The 15,590-nt window shown below is 33.8% G+C and overlaps 1 protein-coding gene across 1 annotated transcript; it reads left to right on the top strand.

The window, feature by feature from the left end:
* Window positions 1–10,740: 10,740 nt before the first annotated feature.
* On the top strand, window positions 10,741–11,507 carry LOC111392902 (GDSL esterase/lipase At2g30220-like). The gene is made up of 3 exons (XM_023018317.1): window positions 10,741–10,761; window positions 10,906–11,146; window positions 11,320–11,507. Exons 1-3 carry the CDS (start codon window positions 10,741–10,743, stop codon window positions 11,505–11,507), a joined length of 450 nt encoding a protein of 149 aa, XP_022874085.1.
* Window positions 11,508–15,590: the final 4,083 nt, after the last annotated feature.

Genomic DNA, 15,590 nt, shown 5'->3' with positions numbered 1-15,590 from the left:
TTGACGACTGAGATGCATACAGCCCACCGTGACATCCACATTTCCACTGATATGTCACGTGTTGCTCGCCAGGATGCCCAGACGGCTAGAAAGGAGATGGAAACTATGAACGGTCGACTCAGTGTGTATGTGGGCATGGTGGATGGCATCCAGATGAGGGTAAATGAAACTTGGGAGCGTTTAGGCCGTTTGGAAACACGTGTTGAGGAATTTCATAATGAAATGACACAGCAGTCAGCACTGATGAGAGAGTTCTTGGCGGGCCTACCTCCACCTCCAGCTGATGGTATTGCAGGTTCTAGCTTCCCATCGCAGCCCCCGTATTGATCAGGGGAGTATCGTTTACCTCATTTGTACTCATTTTCCTTAAATTCTGCCATCTAAACTTAATTTTCGCATTGAGGACAATGTCTTGTATAAGTTTGGGGGGATGGTGGCATAATTTGATAAAGACATTCGGCATGTAATTAATTGTATTTCCACAATCCAGATTTAATTTGACTAATTGTTGCAAGAGGCATGCTTGTGAGTGAATATTGATTATGCTTATGTATGCTTGTGTGAGGTTAATCGCCTTGCCGGCTATGACGTTACTATTGGATGGTATACTTCAAAACTTTGGAGTCGGTGTTAATTAGGCCAACTAATACTTGCTGATGTAATACTTGACATTCTTTATGCACGCCATTCATGCTTTACATGTTAGGTAAGTATAGAAAACAATTGAGAAGATGATAAATAAATAAATAAATAATCAGAAAACCAGAGAAAAGTGAGAAAAATAAAAAGAGACAATAACAAGAAGAAAAGCCCTTGGACAATTGGTGGAAGAAACTATACCTTTGAGGCGAGGCAAGTAACCTAGTTTAATCTTGAGTGTCGAAGCAATCAAAACTAGGAGAGCCTTCACTTGTTGACATGTGAACTTGTGATAGTGAAATTAATCCAAACTACGAGAGGGTGAGAACTATAGCTAGGTAAACTCATAATTTTTAAACACAACCCCGGGATAATTGAGTGAAAAGAATAAGGTTGGGGGGTTGTGTATCTCTCGAGCGAGTAAGGAGACATTTGACCACTTGGGGTCGGGACTCAAACTCATCATGAACTTATATGTTAGCATGAATCCACACACACACGTCAAGTATGCACTTAACAGGTAAAGGTTTAAAATCAATTACTTAGTCCAATCCTGAGCCAAGGCAAGGTGTTAAGCCATGTTTGTTCAGAATTATATCACTATCTTGTTTGAGGACAAACAATAGTTCAAGTTTGGGGGGTTTGATAAGTGTGTTTTTGCACACTTATTTACATCACAAACATGACTTAAATACAAGTAAAATGATTGAATTGTTACTTAATTTTGTCAAATTCATGCAATGTACGTGATTCTATGAAAATAGTGGAATTCAGGAGAAAAGAGCCGAAAAAGGACCAAATTGGAGCAAAATGAAAATTCAAGGACCAAATTGCAATTATCTGAAAGTTGATTCGATGAACACATCAAGAAATTGATCAAGCTAAGCACCAATTGGAAGTTATAATGGAACATTGGAGCAATTAGAAACAAGAGAGGAGGTCAAGGAGTGAAGGAATGAAACTTGAGGGTCAAAATGACTCAATTTAGAAGTTCACTCTACTATGCGGTCGCATAGTAGAAAACCTATGCTGTCGCGAGTAACCCTCCAGGGATTAAAAATGCCATATTTCATATACCTATGCGGTCGCATAGGTATAACCTGTGGCCGATTTTTGCAATTTCCTTATATGATTGCAACTCCTTTGGTAACCTAATTTCGACGGGTTTAAATAGCAAATAAACATCCAGAAGCCGCACGAACGAATTGAAAGGCAAAAACATTCATTTTGGAGAGGATTTGAGGGCAAGAACAAGGATTGATGCGAAGATTTACAAGATTTCTTCAAGTTTTGATAACCCGATGATGTATTTTATTCAAAACTCGATAGACTTCGTTATTTTTATCATGATAGGCTAGATCTCTGCAACTAGGTGATCGATGAACCATGTAATTATTATTAAATCTTTTATTTCATGACTTTGAATTCATAATTCGATGGGATTATTTGAATGAATTATATTGCTTTATTTATTTCCACAATTAATGTGCACTTAATTTGTGTGAATTTTGGTGGTTTAATTCTGAATTTGAGAAAATTGGATTAAACTCGACATATATAATTCATCATAGGGTCCGATAGGGGATAGAAATACACCCATATGTCCTATGTAAATCTTTAATTGCTCACAAAAAATTACATGTGTTCTTGTATTATTGCATCTGTCATAGAAATATAGGCTGGTGATTTATGAGAATAGGTTCAATACATCTCGAGAGAGAGTATTGAATAGATTTAGGAGCATTGATTTGTCAAATTCTCATTGGATTATCAAAATTGTGAAATTAGGGTTTAATTAATAATTATTTGGGGATTCGTGATCCTAGTACATTCGTTTTACATAGATTTTCATAAATTGACAATACATTTCATTTATTTTCATAACATTTCGTAATTGAGTCATTCGTTAAGTGAATTTGAGTAATTAGGGTTTGATTTGAAATTAGGGTTTTTCAATTTGAGGATTTCTCCCAAAAGTAGGGCTTTTAATTCTAAAATTCATCTTAAATCAATTAGTTTCGGTCAAGACTAAAATAAATAAAATTGAACTATTCTTTCTCTGTGGGACGATACTCAGACTTCTAAAGTCCACTTTATGGTCACGACCCGTACACTTGCGATAATTTAAATCGAAAGAAATATTTCGCGAACAGTACCTCGGAAGAAAATGGAAAAGACTCCTTATGAATTATGGAAAGGAAGAAAGTCTTCCTATAAATACTTACGAGTGTGGGGTGTCTTGCTAAAGTGGCTGTCCCAACACCAAAGAAGGTAAAGATATGCACAAAAACTATAGATTGCATCTTCATTGGCTATGCACATAATAGTAGTGTTTATCGATTTCTTGTGTATGATTCTAAAATCCCAGAGATACACAAAAACACGATAATGGAATCAAGAAACGCTTCATTCTTTGAACATGTATTCCTATACAAGTCTAAAAAGGAAGCAAGCTCTTCTAAACAGACATATGAGACTATGGCTGAAAATAGTCAAGACCAAGAGTTAGAAGAGGAAATTGAGGTTGAACCAAGACGTAGCAAAAGGGNTGACATGCTTATTGTTGGTAGTAACGATAAGATGGTTAAATCCACTAAAAATCTGTTAAATTCAAGATTTGACATGAAAGATAGGGGATTAGTTGATATTATACTTGAAATTAAAATTTCACGAACATGGGATGAGATCATTCTAAGCCAGTCACAATATGTGGACAAAATGTTAGAAAAGTTTAGTAAGGATAATTCCGGGATAGCTAAAACACCAATAGATACAAATCAACATCTATCCAAAAATAAAGGTGAAAGTATCTCTCAAGTAGAATACTCGAGAATTATTGGAAGTCTGTTGTACTTGATGAGTTGTACAAAACCAGACATAGCCTATACAGTTAGTAAACTGAATAGATACACGAGTAATACAAGAGCTGATCACTGGAGAGGAATAATAAGAGTACTGAGATACCTTAGATATACTCATAATTTTGGACTGCACTATACCAAATATTCAGTAGTCATTGAAGTATACAGTGATGCTAATTGGATATCTGATAGAAAAGACTCAAGGTCCACCAGTGGATTTGTATTTACATTAGGAGGTGCTGCCATATCGTGGAAATCCTCTAAGTAAACGGTTATAGCCAAATCTACGAGGAATCTGAGTTTATAGTTCTAGATAAATACGGTAAAAGGCCGAATGGTTGCGCAATTTCTTAGAGGATATTCCAAGATGATCAAAACTTGTGCCAGCAATTTGCATATTTTGTGACAGTCAATCAACAATAGGAAGGGCACAGAGTAATATGTACAATGGTGAGTCTAGACATATACGTCGTAGACACAATACCATAAGACAACTATTCTCAACTGGAGTTATCACTATTGACTATGTAAGGTCAAAAGATAACATTGCGGATCCGCTAACCAAAGGGTTAAATAGAGAGTTAGTTGGGAAATCATCGAGAGGAATGAGACTAAAGCCCTAAGACAAATAAGTCAATACAAAGAAAGCCCAACCTAGTTGACTGGAGATCTCAAAATCTAGGTTCAAAGGGACAACCTAATTGTAAAGACTTGATTGAATCATTGTGGGGGATGTTACCTCGTGTCCATTCTTATAATGTAACAGTGATACCCGTAAGGATGAAGGATAAGCAGCAGGCTTTTAATGATTTGTACGCATCGTAAATCGAGCCAAGTAATGCGGGTTACTTGTAATAAGAAATCACCTATGTGAGAAAGAAGTGGGGTCGCTTCTAAGAGAATTGTGTGGGGCTCAATTCTTAGAAACTTTCACAGAACCAGGAGTATGTTCATAGCCAAAACGAACATAATAATAAGAACTGAATTGTGTTAGGATGAATCCTGTGTGGAGTATATCATCGTTTACACAAACGACAAAATAGTTCAAGGACAACGCGTCTACTGGTTAGCTAGTAAGGTAAATATACTTTCACAATGGAAGGTTCAAAGGGTAATACCTACCTATCCTATGCAGGTTTCAACCGTTGAACTTTATCACCAAATCTCTCGTGTTACGTTTCCGTGTCTCTCACAATTTTCATTCATGTGGGGGATTGTTAGAAAAATGAACAAATGGGTCACTTTTGGCATAAGTTTGAGTGGGACCCGTTGGTCTGATTTGGAAGATCAAAGTTGATCTGTGTTTTCCTCCGTGAGAGCATCGAAATCATATATTTACTTGCCAAAATTTAGTAATGGATGAATGAGAAATTGGAGCTCAAAGTTGGCCATTGGAAGATGGTTTATGTGGGAAAAGTGACATTTGTCCCACATAGGAAAATGAAGAAAGTATGAACCACTTTATATATGCTTACACTTTGGAATGGTGTAATCATGTGTAGCATAGAGGCTCTCTCCACGTGCGCGCACAGGTGAGTGAAAATCTCGGACCGAAATAGCCATCGGACCTTGAACTTGGGTGTGGGCGTTACCTGCACACACGAATGTTGAACCGAACAAGGCAAAATTCGCCCCTTCGGAGAGCCTACGTTTTACAATTTATTTTTTTTTGCTTTCTCCAATGACTTTTTAGTTTCTGAAACTGCAAAAACTCCAATGGACTCTCAATGGTCACAGTGTTCATGGGCATTATGCCTATAAAAATGCTCATTCTCCAGCAATCTAACACATTCGAAAATCTCACCTACATTTCTGCATACACATTTTCGTCTTTTCTGCATTCCTTGTCCAGTAAGGTCTTGTTCTTGTGGTGATATTGTTCAGATACTAGATCAGTTCGTCAGAGTAGTATCTGCGGTGCTCAGATTCTACTATATACCGTTGTATCCTGGGAAACAGAAGCTCAGATTAAAACTCAAATACGTACGATGAGAGGGCGAATCTGTTTTAAGGACACTGTGTCTACACAGGCCCCGGGTTAAAAGTTTATATGAAGTTATAAGCATGTCGTTAATTTTTTTTTTTTTTTTTGTTCTCTAAAATTTCTGTTAATTTTCAGCTTTCCTGATTAGATTTATTAAATTAACGTGTTTTACATAACTTAATTGTGGTTTATGATAATTTAGTTTATTGTATAATTAACTAATATTATAAACCGGTATGAGAAAACCCGGTATCATTCGACCAACATAATTTCCAACAAAGTACTCTCACTACAATGCTTTCTATATATTTGTCTTCATTATCGATAACTTATTTTAGTTATGAATCGGAGATACAATACAATAATTAAGATTTTGTTAAATTTGACAACAATTCCTATATTCTCATCCTAAAGATTTAAAGTTATTCCTTTCACGGGAAAACAAAATACTAGCTAGGACGGGTCAATCAAGGCCTTAGTATAAATTTTTTTGAAGTAAACTTTTAACTTCATGCTTGATGTTGCCTCAAGTACAAAGAATAGTGCAAATGCCCAAAACATGGCTTGGAAATTAATTCATACACCAAAACAAATAAACAATGAAATGTATGGAAATGCTTGGAATAAAATAGCATCATTGGCAATTTAGGATTAGACGATGGTTCCCTTCCTCAAAATTTACTCATTCATTTTTCTCATCATAAAACGTAAAACCAATGTAAAGGACTTTTGTAGTTTATAAATTGAATGTTTAATTTATGTTTGATTTTTGATGCAACTACACGATTTCAAAAAGTTATAGTTTATTTTCAGCATATTGTTTTTAAAATTAATTTAAGTTTATTTTATCTCCTATACTGTTTGAAATGATCGTATTATGTTGCAACCATTAGTTTCATTGCATACTTTATATGTTGAATGTCATTATTTGATTTTTTTTTTTTTAACAACTATTTGAATCACGAAATTTTGATAGGCTTAATTTTAGTGTAGATTTCAAAATTTTTGAAATTCATTTATATTTGAAGGGATTTAATAAGATAATTATGACAGACTTCTCCGTCATGAAATGTTAAGTTTAGGGTGTTGCTTACATTCCTAAAAGTATTATGCTATTTGTACAAATTATGTTTACAAATTTGGTTGACAAATAAGTGTTGACAAAATTCAGAATATTGATTTCAAATGATTTAAAAATCTTTTTTTGAAATGATAGGTTTAGATGTTACTTTATCAGCAAATTTTGTATATGTAGCATAACTTTGTTTTAAAAATTGTCCCACTTTTTTATTCCTAAAATACTGATTTTATTTTCCTATTGCAACCTAAATAAAAATTCAATCACAAACCTTAAACAATAACTACCATATTTGTCGCCACCATCCATCCCCTCGCTGACAGTGACACCGACACCAACCCTCACCACCAACCATCACACCTTTGCAGCCTCCATAAAATCAGTATTTTAGGAATAAAAATGTAGTGGTAATAATTTAGGGGGTTCCAAATCTCGTCCCAAAAAGAGAAGTTAAAAAATATATAATAGGACGACGATGAAGAAAAAGAAAAGAATTAAAATTGATTTTCATCTCGTCCTTTATTATCGATTAAGTATAAGATATGATGACAATGATCATAAAAATAAAATAAGAAAAGACAAAACCTAAGAAACGCCATATTAATTTTTGGGGAGATACCGTGTGTATAGAACAAAATTTCAGAGAAGCTGCATAAACAATTCAGAGGAGGAGGTGGATGAATTTTTGGACAATTTTTTTATCACAACATGGGGGCCACTACATGTGAGGTTCTGACAGCATTCTGTGAGAATTTATTCTGTACAAATGGCTTTCTCCTAATTTTTGACGGCAGAAAAAAGAAATTTATTCAACCATGGAGATTTGGATGTCTACATTAATTGAAGTAGTTCCATAATCATAACTCATTATAGTTAATTAAAATACATATTTATTTTAATTAGGCCTTGATTCCTTCAAATTCTACTCGGACGGGAATTAATTTAGAAGAAAGAAACTTAAAATATAAATCAATTTAACCAGTAATCTTCGTGATTTTCACTCTTCATGCAAGTTACTATATACCCAACATTTCTTGCAATATATATATACAATTATTTTTCAAATCTTGACACCAATCCATACCACTAAATAAAAGTTTTCTCAAAAAAATGGCACCAGCCCACCTTAATTTCTTCACTCTTCATGTCAATGTTCTTGCCACTATATCCCTAGTTTTGAGCAAAAATGATACAGCCCAACCAAGATTTTCTGCTATTCTCATCTTTGGTGATTCATTAGTAGACACTGGTAATAACAATTATATAAATACCCCACTCAAAGCAAACCATACCCATATGGGGAGTCTTTTCTCAACCATATTCCAACAGGAAGGTTTTCAGATGGCAAGGTCATTTCAGACTTTTTGGCATCTGCATTAGGGTTAAAGGAGACTGTTCCTGCATTTCTTGATCCAAAGCTGACGAATGAAGATATTCTTACTGGGGTTTGTTTTGCATCGGCTGGCTCTGGATATGATGATCTTACAAATGCTGTATACAATTCTATTCCTGTAATGAAACAGCCCAACAACCTTAAAAGTTACATAGACAAACTCAAAGGTGTTGTTGGAGAAATTCAGGCTCAAGAAATTATTGGTGATTCAATGGTTCTTGTTGTAGCTGGAAGCAGTGATTTGTTTGTTAATTACTATGGCAACCCTTCAAGAAGGAACCTGACACGACCCGTCCCGAATCACCTTAATGGATTCGACACGTGTCATGCGCCGATGGTAGATACCAGGTAAACGTCGGACCCACCACCAAGGCAACTTGACTTGCTTGACTGAAAAATATTTTTAACAAAATTTTGACAGAGTTCCCCTTGAAATATGAACTAAACCACTGAACAACAACTAATTTTCCTCAAATCAATACCTATAATATAAGTAGGATACGCCAGTCCCTGAAAATACAAACTATTCAAATAAAATGTCAGCAAATCAACATTTCCTTTCTTTGCAACCAACATTTCTCAAATATACTAAAGACGCCAAATATGCAGTGAACCCATGATAACCTTTTTTGACATAAACTACATATAACTCAAAGAAACATATACTACATAGTCTGGAAAAGTAGGCCATACAACCTATGACGCGTGACTCAATATAGCGAAACAACAAGCTCCAAAGCTGCTCAATTAAGCTGCTATCTGATAAGGAAAAAGGTGAAAAGACATATGAGCTTATAGCTCAGTGAGTGGATAATTTGCGAATAAATATACTTTTTCCATTTCTACATATTTTCTGAAAATTCTAGCTTTATAAAATCTTTGAAAAATTCTGAAATCTGGTAACACTTTTAAAACCAAAACATGATTGCATCATACAATTCTTTGTTCTTAATTCTAGATAAGTAGATGTAAAGTTAACGAATAATCTGATATTCATGAAAATTTATGAAATATTACTACTGGTCAATACTATAAGCTGAAAGCTTTATTCTGAAAACTGTATTAACTGAATTCCATAATCTGAAATCTGAGAACTGAATAAATACTGAAAAATCACACCAAAAAGAGTACCCAATGAATAGCCTTACACATGTACAGAGTAATCTCGATGTACAAGGCAAGCCATTCAAATCTGATAATCTAATAGCTGATAATCTGGTCATATGAATGCAGAGCTGCCCCAAAGGCTAATCACCCTAGTACACGGCCCAAAGCCTATGTGTGTACGAGAGTGGGTCCCAAAGACTTCTGATAATCTGGTCATACACTATGGAAACACATTCACAATAGTGCAGAGTGGGTAAAATAACCATATGAAGTCATACACTATGGAAACATATTCACACCAGTGCAGACGAGGGTAAAATAACCTAGGTACTTTCTGGTGGTTTTTAGAAAATAAATTTAAATATGCCGAAACATGTAATAAGAATATAACATGCTACTAAAATAATTTAACTGAACTGAATTTAACTTTAAAAGAAATTGATAATAAAATCCATTTTATTCTGAAAGTCATACTATGAAGTCAACTTTATAAAATAAATAACTTTAAAATTTCAAGAAGACTTATTTCTGAAAAATACGTTTTATCCACTCACAAAGTTATAATCGATCATGGTTTCGATATTCTCGTCGCCTCATCACTTTCAAATTCCGAGTATGATATCATGCTCTCGCTATAATAAATCATATCCCTTCACAAGCATTCCTTGAGTATTTTCCTACCATTAGAAATAATAATTTACCAATGAAAACTTCACATATTTTATTTTCAATCTCATAATCCCATTTAGAGTCATTAACAACATATACTTCTTTATATAAATTATTTTAACACCAAAATGTCAAATATTTAACACTTAATTTGGTTCCAATACTAAAAATCCACCAAAATTAGATGATTGACAAAATTAGCACTATAATTCCAGAATATTGAAAACCGGCACCAATTTATGAATACTGAAATCTGTCACCAAAAACATTGACAGAAATAACACCTTCTTGGCAGACTTTCAAAACTAGCACCTGTTTTGCAAAAACTCGAAAATTGCTATAAAAAAAATGGAGAATTTCAACCTCAAATCCTTAATTTAAGTTTTAGCATCACATAATTCCAAGAATTTCAAATAATGTGCCTTTATATCACAAACCCATTTCCAAAGTTTTCACTTTCTTCAACACTAATTTCCAAATACATATTTCTTTGACATATACTTATTTTAATCATCAAATACATATCAATAACACATAATTCTTGCTAGACTTTGAATTAGAGCAAGTTTTCTATAACCCTTAAAAATTTAATTCAATAAATTTATACTTACCATTCTAAACCAAATGAGAAATTGAAGAATTTGAGAACCCTAGCTTGAAAATTCTTTTCCTCCTCCTCCTCCTCCTCCTCTTCTTCTTCTTCTCTCGGTCTCTCTCGATTCTTCTATCTCTTTCCCCAAAATATATGAGAAAATACATAAAATAAATGCTATTTAATGGGTAAATATTAAATAATTGCAAGGCAAGTCCACCATCTTCAGACAATATTACATTTAGTCATTTCTTTTCCCATAATAGAAACTAAATCCTTGGATTCCTTTATTATATCATTCCTAACCTTCAATTACTTGAAATTTCAATTTAAGTCCCATAAAAATTATTTGTTCAACTTAAGTCCTTAATGATTTTGACTTTGACCAAATATTTTTCCTTGACTTTGACTAAAAAAATGAGGGGTGTGACAGAACCAGTTTGAGCTCAGTAGATATCAAGATTTACTACTGCAAAGGGTTCAAGATTTTGTCAAGGTAAATCAATAACGCGTTGAATATGTTAAAAATTTGCGATCTGCCATATAAGTTTGACATGTTTTTGTTCTAAATTGTGTCTGCAGACACTATATGGTATAGGATGTAGCCATATAATGGTGGCCGGTCTTCCTCCCCTTGGCTGTGGACAGGGCCAATCTCAGTTCTCGACATGTTTAGACCCTAGATATTCAGATTCTCAGACTTATAATCAGAAACTTGTAGGGTTATTACCCAAAATTCAGGCAACACTTCCAGGCAGTAAACTTGTTTATGCAGATCTATTTACCCCATTTGTGGACATGATCATTAACCCAACGAAGTATGGTAAGCTAAGCTACCTCACATTATAAATTCGGCAAACTTTTTGTTTTCATTTTTGCAGCTAAATATTGGGTAGCGACATTCATAAAAGAATTCATGACAAAGGCTAACGAGTTCTATATCAACTTCTAGTAAATAATTTGTAACATGTGTAACCAATATTTTTGTATTTGCAGGTTTTTTGGTGACTACCAGAGGATGCTGTGGGACTGGAACTTATGAAACTGGTCCACTTTGTAGTCCTGTCAGTAGTGTATGTTCAAATCCTGCCCAGTATTTGTTTTGGGATTCACTTCATCCAACTCAAGCAGCCGCAGGTTACATAAGTCAGTACCTGCATACCAATTCTCTTTCTCAGTTTTAGAATGATGGCTTCCTGGTGTCGATGAATTGTCGCAGTCTGAGTTTTGGTTTTTCTAGATTTTCCACAATTTTTTTGATTTGTCATGTGTAATTAAAAAGAGAGGTTTCACTTATTGGAATAATTTATCAATTTTCTTGATGATCACTTGTTTTAATTCTATCAATTTTGATTACGTTATTTTCCCTTTTATGTGGCGCATATGTAACATTAATTAACGAACACTATATACTTGACGAACCATTGTCCAACCCCTTCCTGCTTAGGTGTAACAATAATATGTTACATGTTATTGACCTTGTTGAGATTGACCCTCGAAGCATTTAATTATAAAGGTGATTTCGCGGTCTCTTTAATTGCTAGCAAACATGTCATCATTAATTTTAAACTTGGAGAAGATTTATAACCATGTTTGGTAAAGATTTTTTTAAAAATTCCTAGAGCTAATTTTGGAAGATGTTTGATAATTTTATTTGTCAAATTTTAATTCGAAGTTACATATTTTAATAACAATCATTATTTACTATTCGAACAAAAACTCTTTTTACATGTTAGCTAAAACAAACATAAAAAGTTACTAAACTAAGTTTTACTCGTAAAATAATGGAACACACAAACACTACCAAGGAAAAATTGAACATATGGCCTTCGACTACATAAACGAAACATCAAAAACTAACATACTGAGAATTAAAAAAATTTCACTACTCATCTTGCAAAACACATAAGCCACATGTGATTTATAATTTGGTAACTGGTTGTATAAATATCTTAGAGAAGGCATTACTCACCAAGAAAATCTTGTCAAAACATTCTGTGCAGTCAATTTTCTAGTTACCAGTAATTTCAAGAGTACAACATAACGGAAATACCAACATATACAATAGCTGACCGAAGATAGTTTTATTGTTAATAGTTTATATTTTATATTTTACGAAGATCGCTAATCAAAGCATCATGGATGATTGTTGACGACATTATTGATGTCACTATTGTTGGTAATCGCTGACCGGTATAAATATTAATTTCCCTTGGAATCATCTTCAATAGCACAAATACATATTAATGATAATCGATGGAATCGGAATTTTGTTTTTGATTATTTGCTTCATTTCATCTTTTTATTATTATTTCTGAAAATGCCCCTTAAAGAATTTGCTTGTGCCCCTGATTGTTTGAATTGCCTTTAACTTTATGTTTGCGTTTTTATCAAACTGTTCTAAATGGCTTTATTTGAAAATACTTTAAAAGAAAAATTGTCTAAATACGTAGACATGTACTTTAACTCTATTATGGTAATTATTTTATTCTATGAGATTTTTTGTTATCTATGTCGTCACTAGCATCAACATCATCACCTTGGACATTTCTAACGAATATGCTATGTGAAAATCCTTAATTTACAATTTGAATATTCAAATCGTTCATGAATTTGATTCAAGCAGCATAAGTAAATGGTTCGAACCTATCTTAAATTTAGTTAAGATTGTAGTAATCAAGTGTACAGTTGGAATGAATTGGCCTTGAAAAATTCTATTTAGAAGGGCATTAATTAAGAGGAAAGTAATTTATATATAAGTCAATTTAACCACTAATTTTAGAGATTTCCACTCGAAAAACGTTATGTAATTATCCAACTATCGTCTAACATTAGTTTAGGTGTCAATTAAATAATTTTACATTTTAAATGGGATCCATAAATTTTATTTTAGAGTAATGTAATTAAGCACCAATGATGTCATGCATTAATCAGATGAATAATTTAATTGAACCTATCAAGTAGAGTCACGGATACTTGTGCTCTAGCACCTCCAATACTAAATAGTATTATTCTTTATTTTAAGATATACAATCACCTTATACCACTTAATAAACAGCTAGACGTGTTTTGAGCTAATAACACTTCTTGCAAGTTGTTCAGTATATAGTTCCATTTCCTAAAATATAATATGCATATTTTACTTTTCAAATCCTGAAACACACCCACACCACTAAAACAAAGTTTTCTCAAAAAAAAAAAAAATAAATAAAAAAAATAAAAAAATGGGGCACTGCCAACCCACCTCAATTTCTGCACTCTAGTCCATATTTTTAGCATTATATCCCTGGTCTACAGCCAAAATGACACAACCCAACAAAGATTTCCTGCCATTCTCATCTTTGGTGATTCTCTAGTATTACACCAGAATCAGAAAAATACATAAAGTATAGTTCAACAATTGTTTCTGTCAAAACATCACAGACTCCATTCTACTACTAAGACTCAAGGTATCATCGATTTTGGGCTCAGAAAGACATTGTACCTTTCTGTACAACAGGAAACCCCAAAAATCCCAAGCCAACACAGACTAAACTTGGCTACTTCAACGGACCGACTGAAAACCCCCAAAACCAGTATCGACTCCTTTCCTTTCTCTCTAGAATCACATAGACTCTTTAGATCACAAAGAATACCACCCAAGATCACAAAAGATTCAAGGAAAAACTACAAAGTAGACGAAGAGAGATCGAAGGAAGAAGAAACGATTTAGCAAACCCTAGTCTAGAGAGTTCTAAAGGTGTTAGAGAGANTATATATATATATATATATATATATATATAAGGGAGCTCATCACGGTTGATCTAGGATAGGGGGATCCAACGGTCCGGAGTATCACATGTGGCCATGTATATGGGCTCGGGTTTTGGACCTCCTCATTGTGTTATCGGGCAATGTGTGTAGTATCCAATCAGTTGGGCCTCAACCCAGTTTCATCATAGCCCAAGAGTTTGAGTTGTAATTCCAAAATTGGCATCACAATTCAAACACTCTCCACCTTGATGCCAATGACTCAAACTGAACCATAAATCAAAAAATAATAAAACCAGCAATTCCATTCACTTGTTTTATTTGATTTCATAGCCTACAGCATCAAGATGGATACACAGGTACCTGCAAATCACAAAGAATTACCCAGCATCAATTTTCAACATTTTTAAGCAAGACTTAAACTTATTAAGGGGAAGAACCTTGGTTCCCATATCTGCTGGATTAAATTCAGTAGGTATTTTTTCAAGTACTACTGAATTCTTAAGGATAATGTCACGAATAAAATGCATCCTAACATCTATATGCTTCGTTCTTTCATGAAAGACAGGATTTTTGCATAAATGAATAGCACTCTGACTATCTGAGTATACTACTACAGGATGAGAAAAAACATTTAATTCACATAATAATCCTTTAATCCATAATGCCTCTTTTATGGCTTCAGTGGCAGCCACATATTCCGCTTCAGTAGTAGATAATGTAATTGTGATTTCCAACTCACACAAGTGTCACACAAAGTAAACATGTAAGATGTGGTTGATTTTCTATTGTCCCTGTCCCCCGTATAATCAGAATCAACAAAGCCCTTTAACACAATACCTTCGTTACATGGATTAAAACATAAACCCAAGTTAGAGGATCCTTTTAAATATCTAAGTAACCATTTCAAGGCAGTCCAATGTTCAGGGCCAGGATTGGCCATGAATCTACTTAAGGTACTGATTGCATGAGCAACATCAGGTTTGGTACATACCATAGTATACATAACAGACCCCACAGCATTAGAATAAGGGACTTTTTACATATATTTCACATCAGATTCATCAACAGGAGACTGATCTTTACTTAATTGAAAATGATTTGCAAGTGGTAAAGTAACAGACTTAGATTCATGCATATCAAATTTAGATAACACATTTTCCACATAGGAAGTTGTGTGAGAAAGAGAGTCTGTTGAGACATATTTCTCTTAATATCCATACCTAGGATTCTTCTAGCATGGCCCAAGTCTTTCATTTCAAATTCAGAAGATAAAGATCTTTTAATGTCATTAATATCACTCATATGTTGACCTATTAACAACATATCATTCACATACAGAAGCAGGTAAACAGTTACAAAATCATTTTTATCCTTTTTAAAGTATAAACAATGATCAAATGAACTCCTAAGGAAACCAACTGATGACACAAAGTTATCAAAACGTTTATACCATTGTCTTGGTGATTGTTTAAGCCCATACAAAGATCTTTTTAATAAGCACACAAAATCATATT

Source organism: Olea europaea, chromosome 4, assembly GCF_002742605.1.
Source record: "Olea europaea var. sylvestris chromosome 4, O_europaea_v1, whole genome shotgun sequence".
Lineage (NCBI taxonomy): Eukaryota > Viridiplantae > Streptophyta > Magnoliopsida > Lamiales > Oleaceae > Olea > Olea europaea.
Note: the sequence above shows the minus strand (reverse complement) of the source record. Positions and strands in the feature narration are given on the sequence as shown.

Bases quoted from the DNA above. Each gene is read 5' to 3' on its own strand.
- LOC111392902 (XM_023018317.1), top strand. From the start codon at position 10,741: ATGAGGGGTGTGACAGAACCA. The intron at 10,762-10,905 runs GTTTGAGCTCAG...TTGTGTCTGCAG, and splicing joins TGAGGGGTGTGACAGAACCA to ACACTATATGGTATAGGATG. The intron at 11,147-11,319 runs GTAAGCTAAGCT...TTGTATTTGCAG, and splicing joins CATTAACCCAACGAAGTATG to GTTTTTTGGTGACTACCAGA.